This window comes from Coregonus lavaretus (assembly GCF_964263955.1).
Source record: "Coregonus lavaretus genome assembly, chromosome: 25".
Lineage (NCBI taxonomy): Eukaryota > Metazoa > Chordata > Actinopteri > Salmoniformes > Salmonidae > Coregonus > Coregonus lavaretus.
Window position 1 is genome coordinate 32,172,540 of NC_140012.1, and position 25,386 is coordinate 32,197,925.

A 25,386-nucleotide genomic window follows, 5' to 3' on the forward strand; every position below is an offset into this window, starting at 1 on the left:
GGGGCTCCATGCAAGCTCTCACCTCGTGGAGTTGCAATGATCATGAGAACGGTGAGGAATCAGCCCAGAACTACACGGGAGGATCTTGTCAATGATCTCAAGGCAGCTGGGACCATAGTCACCAAGAAAACAATTGGTAACACACTATGCCGTGAAGGACTGAAATCCTGCAGCGCCCGCAAGGTCCCCCTTCTCAAGAAAGCACATATACAGGCCCGTCTGAAGTTTGCCAATGAACATCTGAATGATTCAGAGGAGAACTGGGTGAAAGTGTTGTGGTCAGATGAGACCAAAATCGAGCTCTTTGGCAACTCAACTCGCCGTGTTTGGAGGAGGAGGAATGCTGCCTATGACCCCAAGAACACCATCCCCACCGTCAAACATGGAGGTGGAAACATTATGCTTTGGGGGTGTTTTTCTGCTAAGGGGACAGGATAACTTCACCGCATCAAAGGGACGATGGACGGGGCCATGTACCGTCAAATCTTGGGTGAGAACCTCCTTCCCTCAGCCAGGGCATTGAAAATGGGTTGTGGATGGGTATTCCAGCATGACAATGACCCAAAACACACAGCCAAGGCAACAAAGGAGTGGCTCAAGAATAAGCACATTAAGGTCCTGGAGTGGCCTAGCCAGTCTCCAGACCTTAATCCCATAGAAAATCTGTGGAGGGAGCTGAAGGTTCGAGTTGCCAAACGTCAGCCTTGAAACCTTAATGACTTGGAGAAGATCTGCAAAGAGGAGTGGGACAAAATCCCTCCTGAGATGTGTGCCAACCTGGTGGCCAACTACAAGAAACGTCTGACCTCTGTGATTGCCAACAAGGGTTTTGCTACCAAGTACTTGGTCATGTTTTGCAGAGGGGTCAAATACTTATTTCCCTCATTAAAATGCAAATCAATTTATAACATTTTTGACATGCGTTTTTCTGGATCTTTTTGTTGTTATTCTGTCTCTCACTGTTCAAATAAACCTACCATTAAAATTATAGACTGATCATTTCTTTGTCAGTGGGCAAACGTACAAAATCAAATACTTTTTTCCCTCACTGTACCATGGATGATGGTACCATTGCCCCCCCCGTGGACAAACGTCGAATACTGAAGTCAAACCGTGTTAAACCGTGAGATCTTGTTGGGCAGTGAGCCGACCTCTATGTGACAGAGATGGGAGATATGGATGAATGGTCATAGAACTCAGTCAGAAACACAGCAGGGAGACCCCAGAGAAGGCAGGATCCCTCCCATCCTCAGTGTTAGTCATTTGAATCATCCTCTGTCGAGGCTGGCTGCAGCCTGCCTTCTGTAGTAATAATAACCACTTGTATGGGGGGGCTCCACCAGTGTGTTTGATAGACATACCCGACAGTAGCTACCACTCAAATTGCCTCTCGTATCTGCGTGGTCACGTTCAGAGGGGCGAGGGAGCTGTGCTCCTGAAGAAAGGGTTGTAAATGACACTGGTCTCCCCTTATGACGTGGCTCTCTCTGGCTGGACGGCAGGACAGGACCATGTGGGGAGAGACCATGGACAGCTCTGTGTGTGCCTAGGAGCCCAAGTGAGAGGGAAAGGATTGAACACACTCCTATCAGACCCTACTTCTCTCACACACGCCACAGATCAACCACACACACATACACACACACACACACACACACACACCCCAGATGGAGAGAATAGAAGAGAGAACATGAAAAATGACAACACTACTCAAAAGCTAAATGATTTATAACCCTGATTGGGAGACGACATGAAAAGTGACAAAGCCACTCAAGCGCTAAACAATAAGCAAACTAAAGAGACAACACAATGGCGCGTACATGAAGCCAATCGGCATGTATAGTCTTTCATCACCACAAAGCACTGCCACTGTCGGTCAGTTTTGATGAAACAACTCTGTAACACAATGCCAATGTTAGATGCACTATGCAAATTCCCCTTCTATCCTGGAGGGAGGAACACTGGTTGGGTATTCTTCAAGGTTTACACATGGGACCCCAGCAGGCTTGTGTGTGCCTTATTGATGTATTTCTCAATTTGTGCCACATAAACACAAACAGATTGGATAATACAGAGGGGAATATGGGATTAATTTTGAAGCGTATGATTAGCGTGGCACAGCAGCTCTGTCCTGGGATAATTGTGTCTGGGCTCCTCTCTCTGTGGCCCTCTGGCTTATTGCAGTCTGGCAGAGACCACCATCTACCCCTGCCCCGCCCCTCAGAGACTGTCAATCAACTCACTGGCAGGGCCGTCTGGGTAACAAGAAAGCAGAGACACCGTCTGGTACTTGCCACAGTAACGGCATGCAGCAGGTGGGAATAATTTCAATTAGTACCTAGCCAATCATCATTTAACAGACAATGTAACAATACTGGGTTTTAATAAAAATTCCATTTGTCAAAACATGTATAAAAAAAAAAAAAATGATACAAACTGAGGCACAAAGAGTTGGTCCAACATAGTGAACAAAACATGTCAACAATGACTAATGAACACTTCAACATCAATGTCACAGAGATGCTCTAGGAGTGGCTACACAGAAGGGTCGTGTTCAGGTAGTACTTTTTACTGAACATGACCCAAGTGCCCAACCATGGTCCAGTCCACACTGGTCTATCTGAGGACCCGTATGAGGTCCAGTCCAATGCGGCCCCGCTGAGGGTCCACGTTGAGCACCCTGACCTCCACCTTCTCCCCGGGGCCCAGGGCCAGGCTGCGTCTCCTTTGGTCAGCTGGCAGCTTGTCTGGGGTGATGTACCTCTTATGGATCAGCCCATTGCGGCCCACTCCGATGTCCACGAAGGCCCCGAACAGAGTGGCGTTTTCCACCCGGCCCGTCAGAACCACCCCCTCTCTCAGGTCACTCATAGACACAATGCCACGCTTGAAGTCCGCCTGCTCGAAGTCTTGGGGGGGGGGTTTAGTGAAAGAGAGGAGGAGGGAAAAGGAAGGAGGGAGGGTAAACAGTGGAATGAAGATCAGATATCATATTCCTAAGCAGGATACCCAATATTTGCTTCTGCATACTTCCACATTCCTCGCGGGCTTTGCTTTTCAGTTTTCCATTTTGTCCGTTTGGAGAGATTGTTCCCTTTTTCTGGAGCATTAACATAAACACGGGCTCACGGTCCAGGAAACATTCATCTACAATTATCCTCCTCTAGCACCCGAATCACATGCTATCTGTTGACACAGCTGAACAGAACCTGAGCACCTCAACCTGCTGCTGAACCCATGACCTCCAGATGCTGACACCCAGCTCCCTACACACTACCCTACACACCCCTCCACTTCCCTCTCTAATTCAATATGATTGACAGCTGCCCATGACTCTGATATGAACTCACTGCACCAGTGCTGCTACAAGCATGCCATTTAGAGACAGAAAAAGACAATGGAAGATTTCTGTTAAGGCTTGAAGCCAGGTCAACACTTGAGGCTTCGGATCGCTCCATTTCTCTACCGCACTTCATACTTGTCAGCAATGACCAGCCAGTCTACAATCCCTCTGAAGTGAGGCTAACTGATACACTTAGGACTCAAGGACAGACTGACAGACAGAGTGCCAGTGGTCTGGGTTGTGATTCTGGCATCTCTCCCCTCATACCATCCCCCACTCTCTCGTCTACCTCCCCTTCATACTGTAGATCCAACCCCCTCCCCAGTTACCCAGAGCCTGTGTGTTTGAGCTCCTGGACTGGGCCGGGCAGTGCTCCAGGCTTTGATGTCCCCTGTCATCATTTGGATGGGGAAGACACAGGTTGTTCCTGAGAGCCTGTCCTGCCTGCCGACAGATATATAATTAATGAGAAAGAGACTCTTCTCTTTAAGGAGAAATCCAGAAGTACACTGCTGCGTCCTCCATGGTGACCTCCCCTGTGGCGTCTAGTTGAGAAAGACTAAGATAATCTATAAAACAACAATCACTGCCTCTGCTAGAACCATTAGGTGGGAGAAGCACAGCATTGTTTTCCTGCAGGGACGGGTGATAACAGCATATAATGTTTCATTAAGAGGGGCTGTGCTTATTGAGATGACTGGATCACTTTTTAACTGTTCTACAATAGGAACCAGCTGACCAATTAACCAGCTGACCAAGAGCCACAGAGAGCGAGAGCGAGAGCGAAAGAGATAGAAAGAAAAAGAGAGCGTAAAAGAGACAGAGACAGACAGCGAGAGAGAAAGAGATGGAGAGGCCCAGTCTTATTAAATGATAGGTTGGGTCAGTGCCTGGGCTGGGCTGGGCTGGAGTAGGATAACATTCATAACAGGCCTGTTGATATGGGTGAGTAGTGAGCTGTAGTAACGGTCCTCAGGAGAGGTGTCCAGTAAAGGGTGAATGGCTTTAGATACGGCCCAGGACAAGGCTCTGAAACCAGCCTCCTGTAATAGGACTATATTGACAGTAGGTCTGGGACAGAGGTGAGGTGTGGTCTTACCTTGGCGGATGTCAAAGCCAGGAGGCTGGGTGAGTCCATCTATGATGAGCTGCAGTGTGTCTGGGGTGGTGTTGAGGGTTTTAGCCAGGGCCTCCAGACCTTGACGTTTCACACTGGCCTCCAAACACTGTCTGAGCTCTGGCCGGCCCATCTGGTCCACACTACTCCCTACCAGGGACAGGAAACTAAGGAGGAGAGGAGAGACAGGGGAGTCAGACACAGCATCATAATAAGGATCATAATATTAACAATTATTATAATAGATGGTATTTATATAGCGCTTTTTAAGGATCCAAAGTCGCTTATCAGGGACACAACAATAGAATACAATACAATATATGGACTGGTGAATCAACTACAGTGAGGGAAAAAAGTATTTTATCCCCTGCTGATTTTGTACATTTGCCCACTGACAAAGACATGATCAGTCTATAATTTGAATTGTAGGTTTATTTGAACAGTGAGAGACAGAATAACAACAAAAAGATCCAGAAAAACATGTCAAAAATGTTATAAATTGATTTGCATTTTAATGAGGGAAATACGTTTTTGACCCCTCTGCAAAACATGACTTAGTACTTGGTGGCAAAACCCTTGTTGGCAATCACAGAGGTCAGACGTTTCTTGTAGTTGGCCACCAGGTTTGCACACATTCTCAGGAGGGATTTTGTTCCACTCCTCTTTGCAGATCTTCTCCAAGTCATTAAGGTTTCGAGGCTGACGTTTGGCAACTCGAACCTTCAGCTCCCTCCACAGATTTTCTATGGGATTAAGGTCTGGAGACTGGCTAGGCCACTCCAGACGTTAATGTGCTTCTTCTTGAGCCACTCCTTTGTTGCCTTGGCCGTGTGTTTTGGGTCATTGTCATGCTGGAATACCCATCCACGACCCATTTAATGCCCTGGCTGAGGGAAGGAGGTTCTCACCCAAGATTTGACGGTACATGGCCCCGTCCATCGTCCCTTTGATGTGGTGAAGTTGTCCTGTCCCCTTAGCAGAAAAACACCCCCAAAGCATAATGTTTCCACCTCCATGTTTGACGGTGGGGATGGTGATCTTGGGGTCAGAGGCAGCATTCCTCCTCCTCCAAACACGGCGAGTTGAGTTGATGCCAAAGAGCTCGATTTTGGTCTCATCTGACCACAACACTTTCACCCAGTTCTCCTCTGAATCATTCAGATGTTCATTGGCAAACTTCAGACGGCCCTGTATATGTGCTTTCTTGAGACCTTGCGGGTGCTGCAGGATTTCAGTCCTTCACGGCGTAGTGTGTTACCAATTGTTTTCTTGGTGACTATGGTCCCAGCTGCCTTGAGATCATTGACAAGATCCTCCCGTGTAGTTCTGGGCTGATTCCTCACCGTTCTCATGATCATTGCAACTCCACGAGGTGAGATCTTGCATGGAGCCCCAGGCCGAGGGAGATTGACAGTTCTTTTGTGTTTCTTCCATTTGCAAATAATCGTGCCAACTGTTGTCACCTTCTCACCAAGCTGCTTGGCGATGGTCTTGTAGCCCATTCCAGCCTTGTGTAGGTATACAATCTTGTCCCTGACATCCTTGGAGAGCTCTTTGGTCTTGGCCATGGTGGAGAGTTTGGAATCTGATTGATTGATTGCTGGATGTCAGGGACAAGCAAGAATAGATTAGGAGCACTCCCTTTAAGAGTGTGCTCCTAATCTCAGCTCGTTACCTGTATAAAAGACACCTGGGAGCCAGAAAACTTTCTGATTGAGAGGGGGTCAAATACTTATTTCCCTCATTAAAATGCGAATCAATTTATAACATTTTTGACATGCCTTTTTCTGGATTTTTTTGTTGTTATTCTGTCTCTCACTGTTCAAATAAACCTACCATTAAAATTATAGACTGATCATTTCTTTGTCAGTGGGCAAACGTACAAAATCAGCAGGGGATCAAATACTTTTTTCCCTCACTGTACAAACAAACAACACAGAGAAACAAAAGAGACCTAAGTAATGATCTGGTGTCCTGCCTGCCTGCTGATATGAGAAGCCTGCCAGCCTGCCTGCTGATGTGAGAACCCTGCCTGCTGATGAGAAGTCTGCTTGCCTGCCTGCTGATCTGAGAAGCCTGCCAGCCTACCTGCTGATGTGAGAACCCTGCCTGCTGATGAGAAGTCTGCCTGCTGATCTGACAAGCCTGCCAGCCTGCCTGCTGATGTGAGACGCCTGCCAGCCTGCTGATGTGAGACGCCTGCCAGCCTTCCTGCCTGAGGAGCTGGAGCAGCCCCCCTTACCAACTCCCTGCTCCTAACCCATCTCCATCCATCCTCTCTCCTGCTCGCTCTCTGTCCCTGCAGGCCAGTTCACACACAGGTGGGGTAAACAGTCTTAATTAATGACTTTTTAACAGTGCTCCATGGTGGGCCGCAGCACGTGTGCCGGGTCCCCTGGCAGACCAACTGAGAGGCCTAAGGGTGAATGGGAGGAGGAGAGGGAGGAAGGGGGATTGAGGTGTGAGAATAATTATGCCCTAAATCTCTGGTTTCAGAGTCCCAGCTCACGCTCTCTCTGTTCATAAGTGCACACCGCGGGGACGTCACCCCTCACCCCTCCATAAATCACCTCTGTCTACGGAGGCTGGTAAACACCATAGCCACCGAGACCTGGGAGCCCGCCCCTGCTCAACCTGGACTGGAGCACTCAGCCGCCAGTCATCTGACTGGGTAGGCCTCCTCCAATCACCAGCAAGTATGATGGAGGCCCATCCCACTTTCTGAACAATGACTCATCACTCCATGAATGAGCAGCCATTCAAACTGAGCATCACAGAACATGCTAGGAACCATCCTAGACACACTCAGAATGACTCAAATATGTGTAAAGGAAATGACTAAAAGGTGCAAATCCAGAACTCTGAATCTAGAATCTAGATTCTCAATTACTGTAATCCCACTGTGTAGAGCAGACAGCCAACAGACAGTACACTCTTAGAAAAAAGGTGGTATCTAGAATCTAAAAGGGTTCTTTGGCTGTCCCCATAGGAGAACCCTTTAAAGAACCCTTTTTGGAACCCTTTCCAGGTGGAACCCAGAAGAGTTCTACCTGGAACCAAAAAGGGTTCTACATGGAAACAAAAACGGTTCTCCTATGGGGACAGCCGAAGAACCCTTTTGGAACCCTTTCTTCTAAGAGTGTAGGCCCAAGGGATGGGGTCAGACTGGCTAGATGTGCCTGTAGGAATGCAGGGGGTCTGAAGGGTCTATACGGAGGTTGTGGAGGGGGGGGGGGCAGTAGGAATCCAGGCCACAGCTGAGGGCAGGAGGACCCGCTGGGCAGCTATCGTTGGTGATGGATGGCCGTCTGTCGCGGTGGCATCCTGACGCCAGCCACTCAGCAGCAGCTGTCCTCCCTGTGACTGACAGAGCAGGTGGGTCCAGGCCACACCCACTTCCTGTAGCTGCCCCAGAGGACGACTGCTGCTGGAAACACACATTCATACTGTACACACACAGAATCTACTCTTATTAATTCACACACACACACACACACGTCTCATTGACCGGTTCAGTTGGCTGTGGAGATGTAACTCTATGCTGGCTGTGTACAAACTGTACAGTACAGTTGTGGGGGTCTCTGCCCAGCCACGCTCACCCCTTGCCGCTCGACCTCTGGCCCCGAGCTCGTCTCTGCACTGAGATGAATAGTGCCCTTTAACTGTGGCCTCTACCTATCCAGACCCTCCAGTGTCCTTAAGAACTAACCCACAGACCTGCTAGGATCCTCTGGCACTGAGAAGGCCAGACACAGGGATAGAATGACTACATAGGAGAAACACTCTCTAATACATACGGCGTTCACACAGTCAGTCAGTCAGTAACCATCCTGCTCAGCTCACCAAGGTAAAGCAAAACAAGAAAAAGAGAAAAGTCCCCTGAGTGAATTATGAGGTTCTGAAAATAGTGAAAAGTACACATGGAGCACATAGTAACAGACTGGCCAGGTCTCCATGTTGGCTCTCCTGGCTGGCTGATGACTTCCAGCCTGGCTCAGTTAGAGTCACGCGGCAGGCAGGCAGCTCACATCACTCCAGCCACACAACACGGAGTGTGCATGTGGGCTCTATGCAGCCCGATCATTACACACTATGGTCGAGGAAAACACAACATATTGAACCAAAGCTACACAGCCCCACAAATTAACACACACACACACAATCATGGCCATTAACACACAGACAAATGATAAAAAGACACACACACACACACACACACACACACACACACACACACACACACACACACAAAGCTATCATGGAACTCAACCAATGCCCCCCAGCTATCATCTATCTAGATCAGGTAACAAACCAGAGAAAACAAACAGAGTAAAATAAGAAGCCTTTCTTCAGAAACACCCCTCTCCATCTCTCCCACTCTCCCTTCCTCCCTGATTTCTGTGCTGGTCATCAGAGCCACAGAGGTAGTGTGTCTCTCCTGGAAGGGGGGTAGGGGGAACACGGGGTTGATTTATGAACAGGCGCAGCGCAGGCCCTGGCGGTGGTTGTGGCGGGTGGGCGGTAGGGTGGCGTCTTTGGTTTCGGCGGGGGGTTCTGCAGGGCTCAGGTTTCAGCCTGGTGTGTTTGTGTTTAAGGGGTACCAGGGAGGGAGCCCAGCCATGGGCCTCTGCCTCTGCCTCTCTGCCTCTCGCTCGAGGCCCAGTGACTACCCTCTCCACCTCTCCTCTCCCTCTGGGTGGTGGTAATGAGAACCAGTGGTGAGGGGGCCAGAGCGCTGGACGTGGCCCAGGGCTACACACCGAGAGAGGCTGGGTGGGCCTCAGCGCAGAGCCTGTCCAGATCCACCTTGAGGGAGTTAAGAGAGCTGACCTCGTCTATTACACAGCCAGTCCAGTGGGCTCTCTAGCATCACTTCTGTACTGCATGCTGGAGGTGAATATTTATATTTTAGTCATTTAGCAGACGCTCTTATCCAGAGCAACTTACAGGAGCAATTAGGGTTAAGTGCCTTCCTCAAGGGCATATCGCAAGATTTTTCACCTAGTTGGCTCGGGGATTCAAACCAGCAACCTTTCGGTTACTGGTACAACGCTCTTAACCGCTAGACTACCTGCTGCCCCAATTGATAAAGTGTACTGCACTGTTGAGGAGAGCCTGCAAGTAAGCATTACATTGTGCCGTTTACACCCTGTATCCTGTGCACGTAACAAATCAACTTTGATTTGAGGACTGAAGATCTGACACTAACCCTGAGACTCCTAAACATCTATGATTGACACTATACCACTGACATACACCTACCTGCATGACTTTTACTGGGGTAGATGATTCACCGCAATTGTCTCATTATGTTCAGTGCAACACTAAAGTACTGTATGTACTGCAAATCGTCTACTCTGAAATCCAGTTCTATGCATCCACACTATTCGATGCAGACAGCAGGCCATTGTGGATGGATGATGGTGAGTTTGTGCGTGTGTGTTAACTGTGATTATATCTGTGTGTATGCCTGTGTGAGTGTGTGCATTTGTGTGTGTGTATTAGTCGTTCCCAGTTCCCAGCGGTGTGGCTGAGGGTATCGGGTTCATCACATTAGAGCAACAGGATCCTCCATTACTGCCTGCTGGCCCACGCCTCACACATCAGCCGTAATGCAACAGTATCAGACGCCAAAACCCAATAAAGGCTGCCACACGCCCGCTAGGATCAAATGTGGGATTGATTTAAGCCTCTGTCCTCCCCCATACACTGTACCAGGATCTGTGATATGTGTTAAAGGGAGGCACCGGGTAGCTTTTTAATATAACGCTCAAAGTCACTGGGAGAGTTACCTTAAAACCTGTTTTCTTTTACAGTAACGGCTGAGCAGATAAGATTTCACTAACATCAAACAATGAGGAATTGTTAAAAGGAGATTCCTCTATTTGCTTATCTGGCCTCTGAATTGTACTGCCAGTATGTGTGTGTAAGAGAGGGGTAGAGGGAGAGATCGGGGAAGAGGGGAAGAGAGGGGAGGGTGCCAGAGAGGAAAAGAGGGATGTGTCTGTGAGCTGTGTCCAAATGGGTTACAGATTGTTGGGAATCTCTCATGCTTGTCAGTGCCATTATAAAGCCATCGTTCAGACAGACGCCGTGTTCGCTTCATTAGTCTCAAGCCATTCCTCCAGCTCTGGACACAACCAGGGCTCTGGGGCTGGCTAACCCACATACTGCACAACACTATATTAGGAATACCCCAAATTCCCCAATTTCCAAATTCATGACTTACATTCTTCCAGCGCTGAACAGCTGCACAAATTTTTATGAGAAGTGAGAGACATCGCTGGCGAGAGAGAGAGAGAGAGAGAGAGAGAGATTGTCGGTGGTCATGCATGGTCTAGTCAACCCATGCTGGCATTAAGAGGATCTCCATTAGGACCAGCAGCATTAAGAGGACCTCCTCCATTAGGACCAGCAGCATTAAGAGGACCTCCTCCATTAGGACCAGCAGCATTAAGAGGACCTCCTCCATTAGGACTAGCGGCATTAAGAGGACCTCCTCGATTAGGACCAGCAGCATTAAGAGGACCTACTCCATTAGGACCAGCAGCGTTAAGAGAACCTCCTCCATTAGGACCAGCAGCATTAAGAGGACCTCCTCCATTAGGACCAGCAGCATTAAGAGGACCTCCTCCATTAGGACCAGCAGCATTAAGAGGACCTCCTCCATTAGGACCAGCAGCATTAAGAGGACCTCCTCCATTAGGACTAGCGGCATTAAGAGGACCTCCTCCATTAGGACCAGCGGCATTAAGAGGACCTACTCCATTAGGACTAGCGGCATTAAGAGGACCTACTCCATTAGGACCAGCAGCATTAAGAGGACCTACTCCATTAGGGCCAGCGGCATTAAGAGGACCTACTCCATTAGGACTAGCGGCATTAAGAGGACCTACTCCATTAGGACCAGCAGCATTAAGAGGACCTACTCCATTAGGGCCAGCGGCATTAAGAGGACCTAATCCATTAGGACCAGCAGCATTAAGAGGACCTACTCCATTAGGACCGGCAGCATTAAGAGGAACTACTCCATTAGGGCCAGCGGCATTAAGAGGACCTACTCCATTAGGACCAGCAGCATTAAGAGGACCTACTCCATTAGGGCCAGCGGCATTAAGAGGACCTACTCCATTAGGGCCAGCGGCATTAAGAGGACCTACTCCATTGGGACCAGCAGCATTAAGAGGACCTACTCCATTAGGACCAGCAGCATTAAGAGGACCTCCTCCATTAGGATCAGCAGCATAAAGAGAACCTCCTCCATTAGGACCAGCAGTATTGAGAGAACCTCCTCCATTAGGACCAGCAGTATTGAGAGAATCTCCTCCAATAGGACCAGCAGCATTAAGATAACCTCCTCCATTAGGACCAGCAGCATTGAGAGAACCACCTCCATTAGGACCAGCAGCATTAAGAGAACCTCCTCCATTAGGACCAGCAGCATTAAGTGAATCTCCTCCATTAGGACCAGCAGTATTAAGAGAACCTCCTCCATTAGGACCAGCAGCATTAAGAGAACCTCCTCCATTAGGACCAGCAGCATTAAGAGGACCTCCTCCATTAGGACCAGCAGCATTAAGAGAACCTCCTCCATTAGGACCAGCAGCATTAAGATAACCTCCTCCATTAGGACCAGCAGCGTTAAGAGAACCTCCTCCATTAGGACCAGCAGCATTAAGAGGACCTCCTCCATTAGGACCAGCAGCATTAAGAGAACCACCTCCATTAGGACCAGCAGCATTAAGAGAACCTCCTCGATTAGGACCAGCAGCATTAAGAGAACCTCCTCCATTAGGACCAGCAGCGTTAAGAGAACCACCTCCATTAGGACCAGCAGCGTTAAGATAACCTCCTCCATTAGGACCAGCAGCATTAAGAGAACCTCCTCCATTAGGACCAGCAGTATTGAGAGAATCTCCTCCAATAGGACCAGCAGCATTAAGATAACCTCCTCCATTAGGACCAGCAGCATTGAGAGAACCACCTCTATTAGGACCAGCAGCATTAAGAGAACCTCCTCCATTAGGACCAGCAGCATTAAGTGAATCTCCTCCATTAGGACCAGCAGTATTAAGAGAACCTCCTCCATTAGAACCAGCAGCATTAAGATAACCTCCTCCATTAGGACCAGCAGCATTAAGAGGACCTCCTCCATTAGGACCAGCAGCATTAAGAGAACCTCCTCCATTAGGACCAGCAGCATTAGGATAACCTCCTCCATTAGGACCAGCAGCGTTAAGAGAACATCATCCTCCATTAGGACCAGCAGCATTAAGAGGACCTCCTCCATTAGGACCAGCAGCATTAAGATAACCTCCTCCATTAGGACCAGCAGCATTAAGAGGACCTCCTCCATTAGGACCAGCAGCATTAAGAGAACCTCCTCCATTAGGACCAGCAGCGTTAAGAGAACCACCTCCATTAGGACCAGCAGCGTTAAGATATCCTCCTCCATTAGGACCAGCAGCATTAAGAGAACCTCCTCCATTAGGACCAGCAGTATTGAGAGAATCTCCTCCAATAGGACCAGCAGCATTAAGATAACCTCCTCCATTAGGACCAGCAGCATTGAGAGAACCACCTCCATTAGGACCAGCAGCATTAAGAGAACCTCCTCCATTAGGACCAGCAGCATTAAGTGAATCTCCTCCATTAGGACCAGCAGTATTAAGAGAACCTCCTCCATTAGAACCAGCAGCATTAAGAGAACCTCCTCCATTAGGACCAGCAGCATTAAGAGGACCTCCTCCATTAGGACCAGCAGCATTAAGAGAACCTCCTCCATTAGGACCAAGAGCATTAAGATAACGCTGCTGGTCCTAATGGAGGAGGTTAAGAGAACCTCCTCCATTAGGACCAGCAGCATTAAGAGGACCTCCTCCATTAGGACCAGCAGCATTAAGAGAACCTCCTCCATTAGGACCAGCAGCATTAAGAGGACCTCCTCCATTAGGACCAGCAGCATTAAGAGGACCTCCTCCATTAGGACCAGCAGCGTTAAGAGAACCACCTCCATTAGGACCAGCAGCGTTAAGATAACCTCCTCCATTAGGACCAGCAGCATTAAGAGGACCTCCTCCATTAGGACCAGCAGCATTAAGAGGACCTCCTCCATTAGGATAGCAGCATTAAGAGAACCTCCTCCATTAGGACCAGCAGCATTAAGAGAACCTCCTCCATTAGGACCAGCAGTATTGAGAGAATCTCCTCCAATAGGACCAGCAGCATTAAGATAACCTCCTCCATTAGGACCAGCAGCATTGAGAGAACCACCTCCATTAGGACCAGCAGCATTAAGAGAACCTCCTCCATTAGGACCAGCAGCATTAAGTGAATCTCCTCCATTAGGACCAGCAGTATTAAGAGAACCTCCTCCATTAGAACCAGCAGCATTAAGAGAACCTCCTCCATTAGGACCAGCAGCATTAAGAGGACCTCCTCCATTAGGACCAGCAGCATTAAGAGAACCTCCTCCATTAGGACCAGCAGCATTAAGAGGACCTCCTCCATTAGGACCAGCAGCATTAAGAGAACCTCCTCCATTAGGACCAGCAGCGTTAAGAGAACCACCTCCATTAGGACCAGCAGCGTTAAGATAACCTCCTCCATTAGGACCAGCAGCATTAAGAGAACCTCCTCCATTAGGACCAGCAGTATTGAGAGAATCTCCTCCAATAGGACCAGCAGCATTAAGATAACCTCCTCCATTAGGACCAGCAGCATTGAGAGAACCACCTCCATTAGGACCAGCAGCATTAAGAGAACCTCCTCCATTAGGACCAGCAGCATTAAGTGAATCTCCTCCATTAGGAGCAGCATTATTAAGAGAACCCTCTCCATTAGAACCAGCAGCATTAAGAGAACCTCCTCCATTAGGACCAGCAGCATTAAGAGGACCTCCTCCATTAGGACCAGCAGCATTAAGAGAACCTCCTCCATTAGGACCAGCAGCATTAAGAGGACCTCCTCCATTAGGACCAGCAGCATTAAGAGAACCTCCTCCATTAGAACCAGCAGCATTAAGAGAACCTCCTCCATTAGAACCAGCAGCATTAAGAGAACCTCCTCCATTAGGACCAGCAGCATTAAGAGGACCTCCTCCATTAGGACCAGCAGCATTAAGAGAACCTCCTCCATTAGGACCAGCAGCATTAAGAGGACCTCCTCCATTAGGTCCAGCAGCATTAAGAGAACCTCCTCCATTAGGACCAGCAGCATTAAGAGAACCTCCTCCATTAGGACCAGCAGCATTAAGAGGACCTCCTCCATTAGGACCAGCAGCATTAAGAGGACCTCCTCCATTAGGACCAGCAGCGTTAAGAGAACCACCTCCATTAGGACCAGCAGCGTTAAGATAACCCCCTCCATTAGGACCAGCAGCATTAAGAGGGCCTCCTCCATTAGGACCAGCAGCATTAAGAGGACCTCCTCCATTAGGACCAGCAGCATTAAGAGAACCTCCTCCATTAGGACCAGCAGTATTGAGAGAATCTCCTCCAATAGGACCAGCAGCATTAAGATAACCTCCTCCATTAGGACCAGCAGCATTAAGAGAACCTCCTCCATTAGGACCAGCAGCATTAAGTGAATCTCCTCCATTAGGACCAGCAGTATTAAGAGAACCACCTCCATTAGAACCACCAGCATTAAGAGAACCTCCTCCATTAGGACCAGCAGCATTAAGAGGACCTCCTCCATTAGGACCAGCAGCATTAAGAGAACCTCCTCCATTAGGACCAGCAGCATTAAGATAACGCTGCTGGTCCTAATGGAGGAGGTTAAGAGAACCTCCTCCATTAGGACCAGCAGCATTAAGAGGACCTCCTCCATTAGGACCAGCAGCATTAAGAGGACCTCCTCCATTAGGACCAGCAGCATTAAGAGAACCTCCTCCATTAGGACCAGCAGCATTAAGAGAACCTCCTCCATTAGGACCAGCAGCATTAAGAGGACCTCCTCCATTAGGACCAGCAGCATTAAGAGAACCTCCTCCATTAGGACCAGCAGCATTGAGAGAAACTCCTCCATTAGGACCAGCAGTATTAAGAGAACCTCCTCCATTAGGACCAGCAGCGTTAAGAGAACCACCACCATTAGGACCAGCAGCATTAAGAGGACCTCCTCCATTAGGACCAGCAGCATTAAGAGGACCTCCTCCATTAGGACCAGCAGTATTAAGAGAACCTCCTCCATTAGGACCAGCAGCGTTAAGAGAACCTCCTCCATTAGGACCAGCAGCATTAAGAGGACCTCCACCATTAGGACCAGCAGCATTAAGAGAACTTCCTCCATTAGGACTAGCAGCATTAAGAGAACCACCTCCATTAGGACCAGCAGCATTAAGAGAACCTCCTCCATTAGGACCAGCAGCGTTAAGAGAACCACCTCCATTAGGACCAGCAGCGTTAAGAGAACCTCCTCCATTAGGACCAGCAGCGTTAAGAGAACCACCTCCATTAGGACCAGCAGCATTAAGAGGACCTCCTCCATTAGGACCAGCAGCGTTAAGAGAACCACCTCCATTAGGACCAGCAGCGTTAAGATAACCTCCTCCATTAGGACCAGCAGCATTAAGAGAACCTCCTCCATTAGGACCAGCAGCATTAAGATAACCTCCTCCATTAGGACCAGCAGCATTAAGAGAACCTCCTCCATTAGGACCAGCAGCGTTAAGAGAACCTCCTCCATTAGGACCAGCAGCATTAAGAGAACCTCCTCCATTAGGACCAGCAGCGTTAAGAGAACCTCCCCCATTAGGACCAGCAGCGTTTGGTAATGATATAGAGCTGTGATAATAGAAAGGACTGAGAGGGAGAGAGTGAGCCTTTTCTGTCTAATTTAGTAGGAAATGAGGCTGAACGGAGAGAAAAGAAAACAAACAGTGGGGGAAAGGTGTATGAGAGGGGGACTGAGGGAGAAAGCTAGGGAGGGGGAGGGGGGGGTTGTGAGAATATGACAGGGTGATTATTTACCCTCTACCAGTTGTAAGTGGTTTTGTTAAACCTCTAACCCCTATGGGCTCCTTTAATGATAGATCACTGAGGCAGAGAGAAAACCCTTCTGTACACACACACACAACACACACACACACACACACACAATACAGACTTTTGAATGAAACACACACAAATGACAGAGAACGTTTCAGACCGTGGAATGTTGGGAATAATCCATTTGGAGCCAAATGAGTCCTGTCTGATGAGGTTCTTTCTCTTTTCGACATGTAAAAATACATTCACGCTAGCAGTGAAAGGCACATCAACATGCTAAGAGCCAACGCTAAGTGTCAGGTTGATGTAGTCTAAACAGATTTGAGTGACTGCAGCTGCAGGGTCCAGCCCCATTCAGATAGACAGCCACCCAGCCACAAAGCTACAGAGCTGCAAAGCCCAGGGCAGATGCTCAATGTGCTTTTGATATCAGCACCAGCAGCACTAACAATCACTTCTCTACACAGCACAGCGCCACAGGACCAGATGCTACCAAGATCCCCCTCACACACGACTACGAGCAGTACACACACAGAACACACACACACACACACACACACACAGAACACACACACACACACACAGAACACACGTTTGGCTCCTAAATCAAAACCCCAAAATCTGTAAGCAAACATCCCCCAATGCCCCCAGAAGTAGCCTACAAGCTGCGGTAAAATTGAAGCTCATGTTAGTTGGAACATGTTTTGGGGTGGCGGGAGGTGGTTGTAAGTAGTGCTCACCTCCTGGCCACAGCGTAGGACTCTGGGTGTATGCAGGTCTGGTCCAGAGGGTTGGGAAGGGAAGGTACAGCAGACGAGGCTTTGGTCTTTCCCTTCCCCTTGGCTGCAGGCTTCTCCTGGGCTGCTTGGGCTAAGTTACCCCCTGCTGCATCACTACCAACACAACACCACACTCACTGAGTAGAGGAGGGGAGAGCATCTCAAGCAGGATTGGGCACAATTCTATTTTCAATTTAGTCAATTCAAAGTAATGAATTTAAATATCCTCATAATAAAAATAAGAATAATTTCAGTCAGCGCTCAGCTCTCAACTAACACACTTTTTCCCTTGAGTGGGTCAATCAGTGTGAACCTGTGAACTAGCTACTGTTATTTCAACGGTTGCTCATATTGTTAAGAGCTTTGTGATTTCTGTCTGTAAATCAAAAGGGCTCTACAAATCAAATAAGGACAGAACATTCAAAATGGCCCTGTGAGCTTCTGATACATTTCATAAAAGCCCATGGATGAATAACTGCAAATGTTTTTAACTGTTAAAGGGAAATTTCAAAAAAATTTAACTTCATATTCATCATCTCCAGCACCAGCCCAACGTCAACATACAGTATGTGAAAATTGTGCGTTTCTAGGTTTTGTAGTAAAAAAGATAGAGGAAGATAAGTGTTTCCAATGACATCATCAACCAATTAGTAGACAATGCCTACTCATAATTGGTCAAAATCACACAATGCACCCCGATGATGTCATTGGAAACACTTATTTTCCTCTATCTTTTTTACTACAAAACCTAGAAACGCACAATTTCTACATATGTTGACGTTGGGGTGGTGCTGGAGATTATGAATATGAAGCTGAACATTTTCGAAATGTTCCTTTAATGTAAGCACTACAGGTAACTGCCAAAATAAAGGAAACACTTGAGTAAATGAGGGATACAAAGTATATTGAAAGAAGGCACTTCCACACAGATGTGGTTCCTGAGTTAATTAAGCAATTAACATTAGCCCATTATTTTGGCTAACATGGCTAGAAGAAGAGATCTCAGTGACTTTGAAAGGGGGATCTCAAAGAAGCATAGGGGGTTTAAAGTGTGTTTGTGTCACCAATTGAACACTTATGGGAGATTCTGGTGCAGCGCCTGAGACAGTGTTTTCCACCACCATCAACAAAACACTTACATTTTTGAATTTTTGGAGTGTGTTTCTGTTTAAACAGATATAACATTAGTTATGATCACTGATTTCGAAATGACTGTATTATGGGTGATTGGTGTTGTCTGAGCAGGTTAAACTCTGTGCTCCTGTCCATAGACATTGGATAAGAATGTAGCCAAGATAGAAGTCTTGTGTTTCATCCTAAATGAAATTGAGGTGGTCTCAATGACACTTTCCCCATTTTCTAGGTAATGATTATTCTAATTAATAGGTGTCTTTATGTGGATAGTGTAGTGAAAATGTAAAGTAGGCTTCTTCAATTTAGTTTGGAGAGAAAATTCAGAATAATTCAATTACTGGATGCAATGTATTAGTCTAGCTTACTGCAGACTATTTGGAATATGAAACAACTGAACTAGGCCTATATGAGCTTGTTTCACATCTCCATCCCTGACCTAATCCATCAAGTTAGGTCTGACTACTAGGCTACCATTCTTTCAACATGTCTTGTTGTCATTGGTGAACTGACTATTATGACATCATTAGCAGCCTACTGCTGACATAAAGCTATATGAAGAGGACAGATCAAGAACTGATAAATTAACATAGGCCTACTAATCTTTAACAGTCTAATATAACTTTCTGTGAAGGACAGTATTAGCGGAACAGTTCTCTGCCATATCTGTTTCCATCCACGCAGCGACAGGCACTTAACTACCGCAACACTGCACGTTTCCTTGCTCGCCTATGCGCTCGCTCCTACTACCATTGCAGAGATCAAAGCATGTGCAAGCAAGAAAGTGTTATCGCTTAGTTGACTAAACACTGTAGCTAACTACCTTCGTCATAATGACGCCTTAGCTAAGGAGCTAACTACGAAATAATAGTAGTTATGTGCTTGACTAAGAAATACAATTTTGGAAAATGTATTTGGCAAACAGTTAGTTCTTCATTTTCCCAACCCTACGTGGGCGGGCCGGAGCGGAGAGCTAAAGATTTTAGGTCCTCACCCAAGACCACTGATTGGCTCAACTCCAACTTCAGACGGTTGAGTCAAAAACTGCAATGTGCCAACTAGAAGCCTATTTTTACGTATTTTAGGGTAGTTTTTCGTACCAGCGTACTTTGACCTCAAATTGCAAGCATGGTATGCAAAATGTGTGCAGGTTGGCAGGTCTGATGCTGTTGTACCTATGGTTGGTGTGTTGTGTGTACCTGTGGTTATTGAGCAGGTTTTGAGGGTTGATTCTGATGAAGCCGGCACATTGCTGGTAGCTCTTAGGGCCCAGGCCCTTCACAAGTCTCAGCTGGTCTCTGTTCATGAAGGGCCCGTTGGTCTCCCTCCACTCTGCTATGCTCTTTGCACGCCCTGTATTCAGACCTGCCACGTGTCTGACACACACACAGACAGACACACACAGGTTACTGCAGTAAAAAACACAGAAGGACAGTAACACTATATTTAAGGACAAGGAGGAAGGGCGGCATAGTATTACTAGTAGGGAACATCGCCAAGAGACTGTTGCTGTTACCCTCACTCTGCCATCTGCTCGCCTATTAGAGCCTGTGACCTGGAAAACCACACCCTATTTTTCTTGAAAATCACAGCAATGTTTAGGAATAAATCTCCCTAGGTTTCCCTAAGACATACACTACCGTTCAAAAGTTTGGGGTCACTTAGAAATGTCCTTGTTTTCGAAAGAAAAGCAATTTTTTGTCCATTAAAATAACATCAAATTGATCAGAAATACAGTGTAGACATTGTTAATGTTGTAAATGGCTATTGTAGCTGGAAACTGATGATTTTTTATGGAATATCTACATAGGCGTACAGAGGCCCATTATCAGCAACCATCAGTCCTGTGTTCCAATGGCACATTGTATTTGCTATTCCAAGTTTATCATTTTAAAAGGCTAATTGATCATTAGAAAACCCTTTTGCAATTATGTTAGCACAGCTGAAAACTGTTGTGCTGATTAAAGAAGCAATAAAACTGGCCTTCTTGAGACTAGTTGAGTATCTGGAGCATCAGCAATTGTGGGTTCGATTACAGGCTCAAAATGGCCAGAAATAAATAACTTTCTTCTGAAACTCGTCAGTCTATTCTTGTTCTGAGAAATGAAGGCTATGCCATGCGAGAAATTGCCAAGAAACTGAAGATCTCGTACAACGCTGTGTACTACTCCCTTCACAGAACAGCGCAAACTGGCTCTAACCAGAATAGAAAGAGGAGTGGGAGGCCCCGGTGCACAACTGAGCAAGAGAACAAATACATTAGAGTGTCTAGTTTGAGAAACAGGCGCCTCACAGGTTCTCAACTGCCAACTTCATGAAATAGCACCCGCAAAACACCAGTCTCAACGTCAACAGTGAAGAGGCGACTCCGGGATGCTGACCTTCTAGGCAGAGTTGCAAAGAAAAAGCCATATCTCAGACTGCCCATCTTAATCTTTTTTTTTTACTGGCCAGTCTAGAAGGTCAGCATCCCGGAGTCGCCTCTTCACTGTTGACATTGAGACTGGTGTTTTGCGGGTACTATTTAATGAAGCTGCCAGTTGAGGACCTGTGAGGCGCCTGTTTCTCAAACTAGACACTCTAATGTATTTGTTCTCTTGCTCAGTTGTGCACCGGGGCCTCCCACTCCTCTTTCTATTCTGGTTAGAGCCAGTTTGCGCTGTTCTGTGAAGGGAGTAGTACACAGCGTTTCTTAACAATGTCTACAGTGTATTTCTGATCAATTTGATGTTATTTTAATGGACAGAAAAATGGCTTTTCTTTCGAAAACAAGGACATTTCAAAGTGACCCCAAACTTTTGAACGGTAGTGTACATATTATGTGTGTGTGTGTGTGTGTGTGTGTGTGTGTGTGACCTTTTCCATTCTCCAGACTATAGGCTTTGAGGGACTTTGCTCTGGTGACCTCCAGTGTGCCACTGCAGAGTGACAGTCCTCCCTGACAGACAGACAGGCCTAGTGTAAACATACAACATTACGTCATCCCTCCTAAATAAAGGGCGAGTAATATTGAACACGTCCAGTGTGTCTGGGGCTCTGGAGCGTTGGGCAGTCCTGTCTGGGGCCCCTGTAAAAGCCTAATTAACACCCAGGTAAACAGATGACCTGCTCACTGCCTACTGCCTACAGCCTGGCCATGCACCTTCATCTCATAAAAGGCATTCCCTTAGAAAAAGGTGTAATGGTGTGCTGAATGTTTGTGTGTATAAAGAGAGAAAAGGGGGTCAGTACGATAATTTGGAATGTAGTAATGACACCTTGAACACTATTTTGTTGTTTTGTTGGTTAAGGCCAAGTGCTGAGTAAAACAAACATGTTGTAACTCTCTCCAAGCCTTTACAGAGGCAGACAAGGGGGGTGAGGGATTGACACTCTGTGTGTGTGTGTGTGTGTGTGTGTGTGTGTGTGTGTGTGTGTGTGTGTGTGTGTGTGTGAGTGAGTGAGTGAGAGAATGCGTTTTGGGAGTGTGAGTCTGCCTGTCAGCCAAACACTGGGCGGCAGGTAACCTAGCGGTTAGGTGCGTTGGGCCAGTAACCGAAAGGTCGCTGGTGCGAATCCCGAGCCGACTACGTGAAAAATCTGCCAATGTATTCTTGACCAAGGCACGTAACCATAATTGCTCCTGTAAGTCGCTCTGGAATAGAGTGTCTGCTAAATGACTAAAATGTCTATGTAAATTATTCCCTCTGTAAGGCCTGCCCGTCCCAGTCGGGCCAGAGTGGGAGACAGAGTGGGGCGTCAGACTAAACAGCGCGCTGGCGGCCAGCTTGTGTGTGAAGGCCATGTTGTGACTGCTGAGGGAAAGTATTCGGCCCTACCTCATCAGGGTCTCTGAGCAGATGTTGATGTCCACTCCCACGAAGCTCACACACTCCTGCACCACCCCGTCCAGGGCTGCCTTCAGAGAGTTCTGGGACACATCGTGCTGGAAAGAGTGATGGCAGCCATTACAACATGTGTCTCTCAACGGCTAAAGCTATGCTAGCCCCCACACCGCTACCCAGCCTAAACTATCCCTCTACCCAAACAATCCCTCTACCCAGCCTAAACTATCCCTCTACCCAAACAATCCCTCTACCCATCCTAAACTATCCCTCTACCCAGCATAAACTATCCCTCTACCCAAACAATCCCTCTACCCAGCCTAAACTATCCCTCTACCCATCCTAAACTATCCCTCTACCCAGCCCAAACAATCCCTCTACCCAGCCCAAACAATCCCTCTACCCAGCCCAAACAATCCCTCTACCCAGCCTAAACTATCCCTCTACCCAAACAATCCCTCTACCCAGCCTAAACTATCCCTCTACCCAAACAATCCCTCTACCCATCCTAAACTATCCCTCTACCCAAACAATCCCTCTACCCATCCTAAACTATCCCTCTACCCAGCCTAAACTATCCCTCTACCCAAACAATCCCTCTACCCATCCTAAACTATCCCTCTACCCATCCTAAACTATCCCTCTACCCAGCCCAAACAATCCCTCTACCCAGCCCAAACAATCCCTCTACCCAGCCCAAACAATCCCTCTACCCAGCCCAAACTATCCTTCTACCCAGCCCAAACTATCCTTCTACCCAGCCCAAACTATCCATCTATACAGCCCAAACGATCCTTCTACCCAGCCTAAACTATCCTTCTACCCAGTCCAAACTATCCTTCCACACCCTCCGTAAAAAACTCTCAAACATACACAAATCCCCTTTCCAATACAGCCATCTATTCCTCACCAAAACTAACTATCCCAAACCCTCCCAGCCAGCCACAAACACCTCATTAAACTCTACATTACATATCTCACACTCTCTGACCAGTGGTTTAAGAGGTTACCACGACTATCTGACATCAATGACATCAGTGCACTCAACATAATTAAATCTTTTTCAGTGAGCCGTGACTATAATCCCCTGAATATGGCAGTTCCTATTGGATGTAATTGTTATCCTTTCTATCCACCAATGAGACTCAACTCAGCCAAAATAACAAGAACCTGTGACATGAGGCTGTTTGGTAAGTGACCTGCTCTGTACTGTACAGTGCTCAACTTTAATTAGGCAAAATATCTTCCTGCATATCTGCCGACATGGGGCCATGAAATGAGTGGCAGAGAGAGAGAGAGAGAGAGAGAGAGTGGGGAGAGATGAGGAGATGTGCAGAGAGAGAGATGAGGAGATGTGCAGAGAGAGAGATGAGGAGATGTGCAGAGGCAGAGAGAGAGATGAGGAGACATGCAGAGAGGCAGAGAGATGAGAAGATGTGCAGAGGCAGAGAGAGAGAGATGAGGAGACGTGCAGAGAGAGAGATGAGGAGACGTGCAGAGAGGCAGAGCATGTTTTGGTTGGACAGGGTCAGGGAGTCTTCAAAGCTCTCCCACAGAGGTTTTAGATTAGCAGAGAATAATTGATCAAGTTAAACCAGGCAAACTTTTCACACTTCTGGGGCTGTATAAAACTGAGATGGACACAGAAAAAAGAACAAGAGGACAAGTGATTGAGAGCAGAGGGGGGAATAGTGGCTAGCCTGTGTGTACTCTATGTGTCCATATGGACTATGTTCCCAGTGCACAAATTGTAGCAAAGACTCTCATTCTTTTATACAGTGGGGCCAGAAACTATTGACACAATAATAATAATAATAATAATATGCCATTTAGCAGACGCTTTTATCCAAAGCGACTTACAGTCATGCGTGCATACATTTTTTTGTGTATGGGTGGTCCCGGGGATCGAACCCACTACCTTGGCGTTACAAGCGCCGTGCTCTACCAGCTGAGCTACAGAGGACACCCTTGATAAAGATTAGCAATAATGACTGTATAAAATAAATAATGCAAATACTGTGCTATATTGTATGCACATTTTTTGGGAAATTATATTATTTTATACTGATACAATTTCTCAGAGAAAAATATTTTGTTTAACAAGTAATATATATTTTTTCTCAAAAAGGTAGGGTTCAAAATTGACACCCCTAAAGATTCTTATAAAGTAAGTCAAATGTTTAGTAGTTGGTCCCATATTCCTAGCACACAATGACTACATCAAGCTTGGGACTCTACAGACTTGTTGCATGCATTTGCAGTTAGTTTTGGTTGTGTTTCAGATTATTTTGTGCCCAATAGAAATGAATGGTAAATAATGTACAGTGGGGGAAAAAAGTATTTAGTCAGCCACCAATTGTGCAAGTTCTCCCACTTAAAAAGATGAGAGTAAATGTAATTTTCATCATAGGTACACGTCAACTATGACTGACAAAATGAGAAAAAAAAATCCAGAAAATCACATTGTAGGATTTTTTATGAATTTATTTGCAAATTATGGTGGAAAATAAGTATTTGGTCAATAACAAACAAGCAAGATTTCTGGCTCTCACAGACCTGTAACTTCTTCTTTAAGAGGCTCCTCTGTCCTCCACTCGTTACCTGTATTAATGGCACCTGTTTGAACTTGTTATCAGTATAAAAGACACCTGTCCACAACCTCAAACAGTCACACTCCAAACTCCACTATGGCCAAGACCAAAGAGCTGTCAAAGGACACCAGAAACAAAATTGTAGACCTGCACCAGGCTGGGAAGACTGAATCTGCAATAGGTAAGCAGCTTGGTTTGAAGAAATCAACTGTGGGAGCAATTATTAGGAAATGGAAGACATACAAGACCACTGATAATCTCCCTTGATCTGGGGCTCCACGCAAGATCTCACCCCGTGGGGTCAAAATGATCACAAGAATGGTGAGCAAAAATCCCAGAACCACACGGGGGGACCTAGTGAATGACCTGCAGAGAGCTGGGACCAAAGTAACAAAGCCTACCATCAGTAACACACTACGCCGCCAGGGACTCAAATCCTGCAGTGCCAGACGTGTCCCCCTGCTTAAGCCAGTACATGTCCAGGCCCGTCTGAAGTTTGCTAGAGTGCATTTGGATGATCCAGAAGAGGATTGGGAAAATGTCATATGGTCAGATGAAACCAAAATATAACTTTTTGGTAAAAACTCAACTCGTCGTGTTTGGAGGACAAA

General features: G+C 46.9%; 1 protein-coding gene across 2 annotated transcripts in view; it reads right to left on the reverse strand.

Moving 5' to 3' along the window:
• Window positions 1-1,712: 1,712 nt before the first annotated feature.
• srbd1 (S1 RNA binding domain 1) overlaps window positions 1,713-25,386 on the reverse strand; it is a 104,804-nt gene continuing 81,130 nt past the window's right edge. For both annotated transcript variants that reach the window (XM_084142198.1, XM_084142199.1), the window contains exons 17-21: window positions 22,179-22,285; window positions 19,560-19,736; window positions 17,191-17,343; window positions 4,443-4,627; window positions 1,713-2,909 (exon numbers count right to left, since the gene is read on the reverse strand). In XM_084142198.1, the coding sequence (XP_083998324.1) occupies window positions 2,617-2,909; window positions 4,443-4,627; window positions 17,191-17,343; window positions 19,560-19,736; window positions 22,179-22,285 (915 nt within the window). In that variant the 3' untranslated portion in view covers window positions 1,713-2,616. The remainder of the gene's footprint in view (window positions 2,910-4,442; window positions 4,628-17,190; window positions 17,344-19,559; window positions 19,737-22,178; window positions 22,286-25,386) is intronic.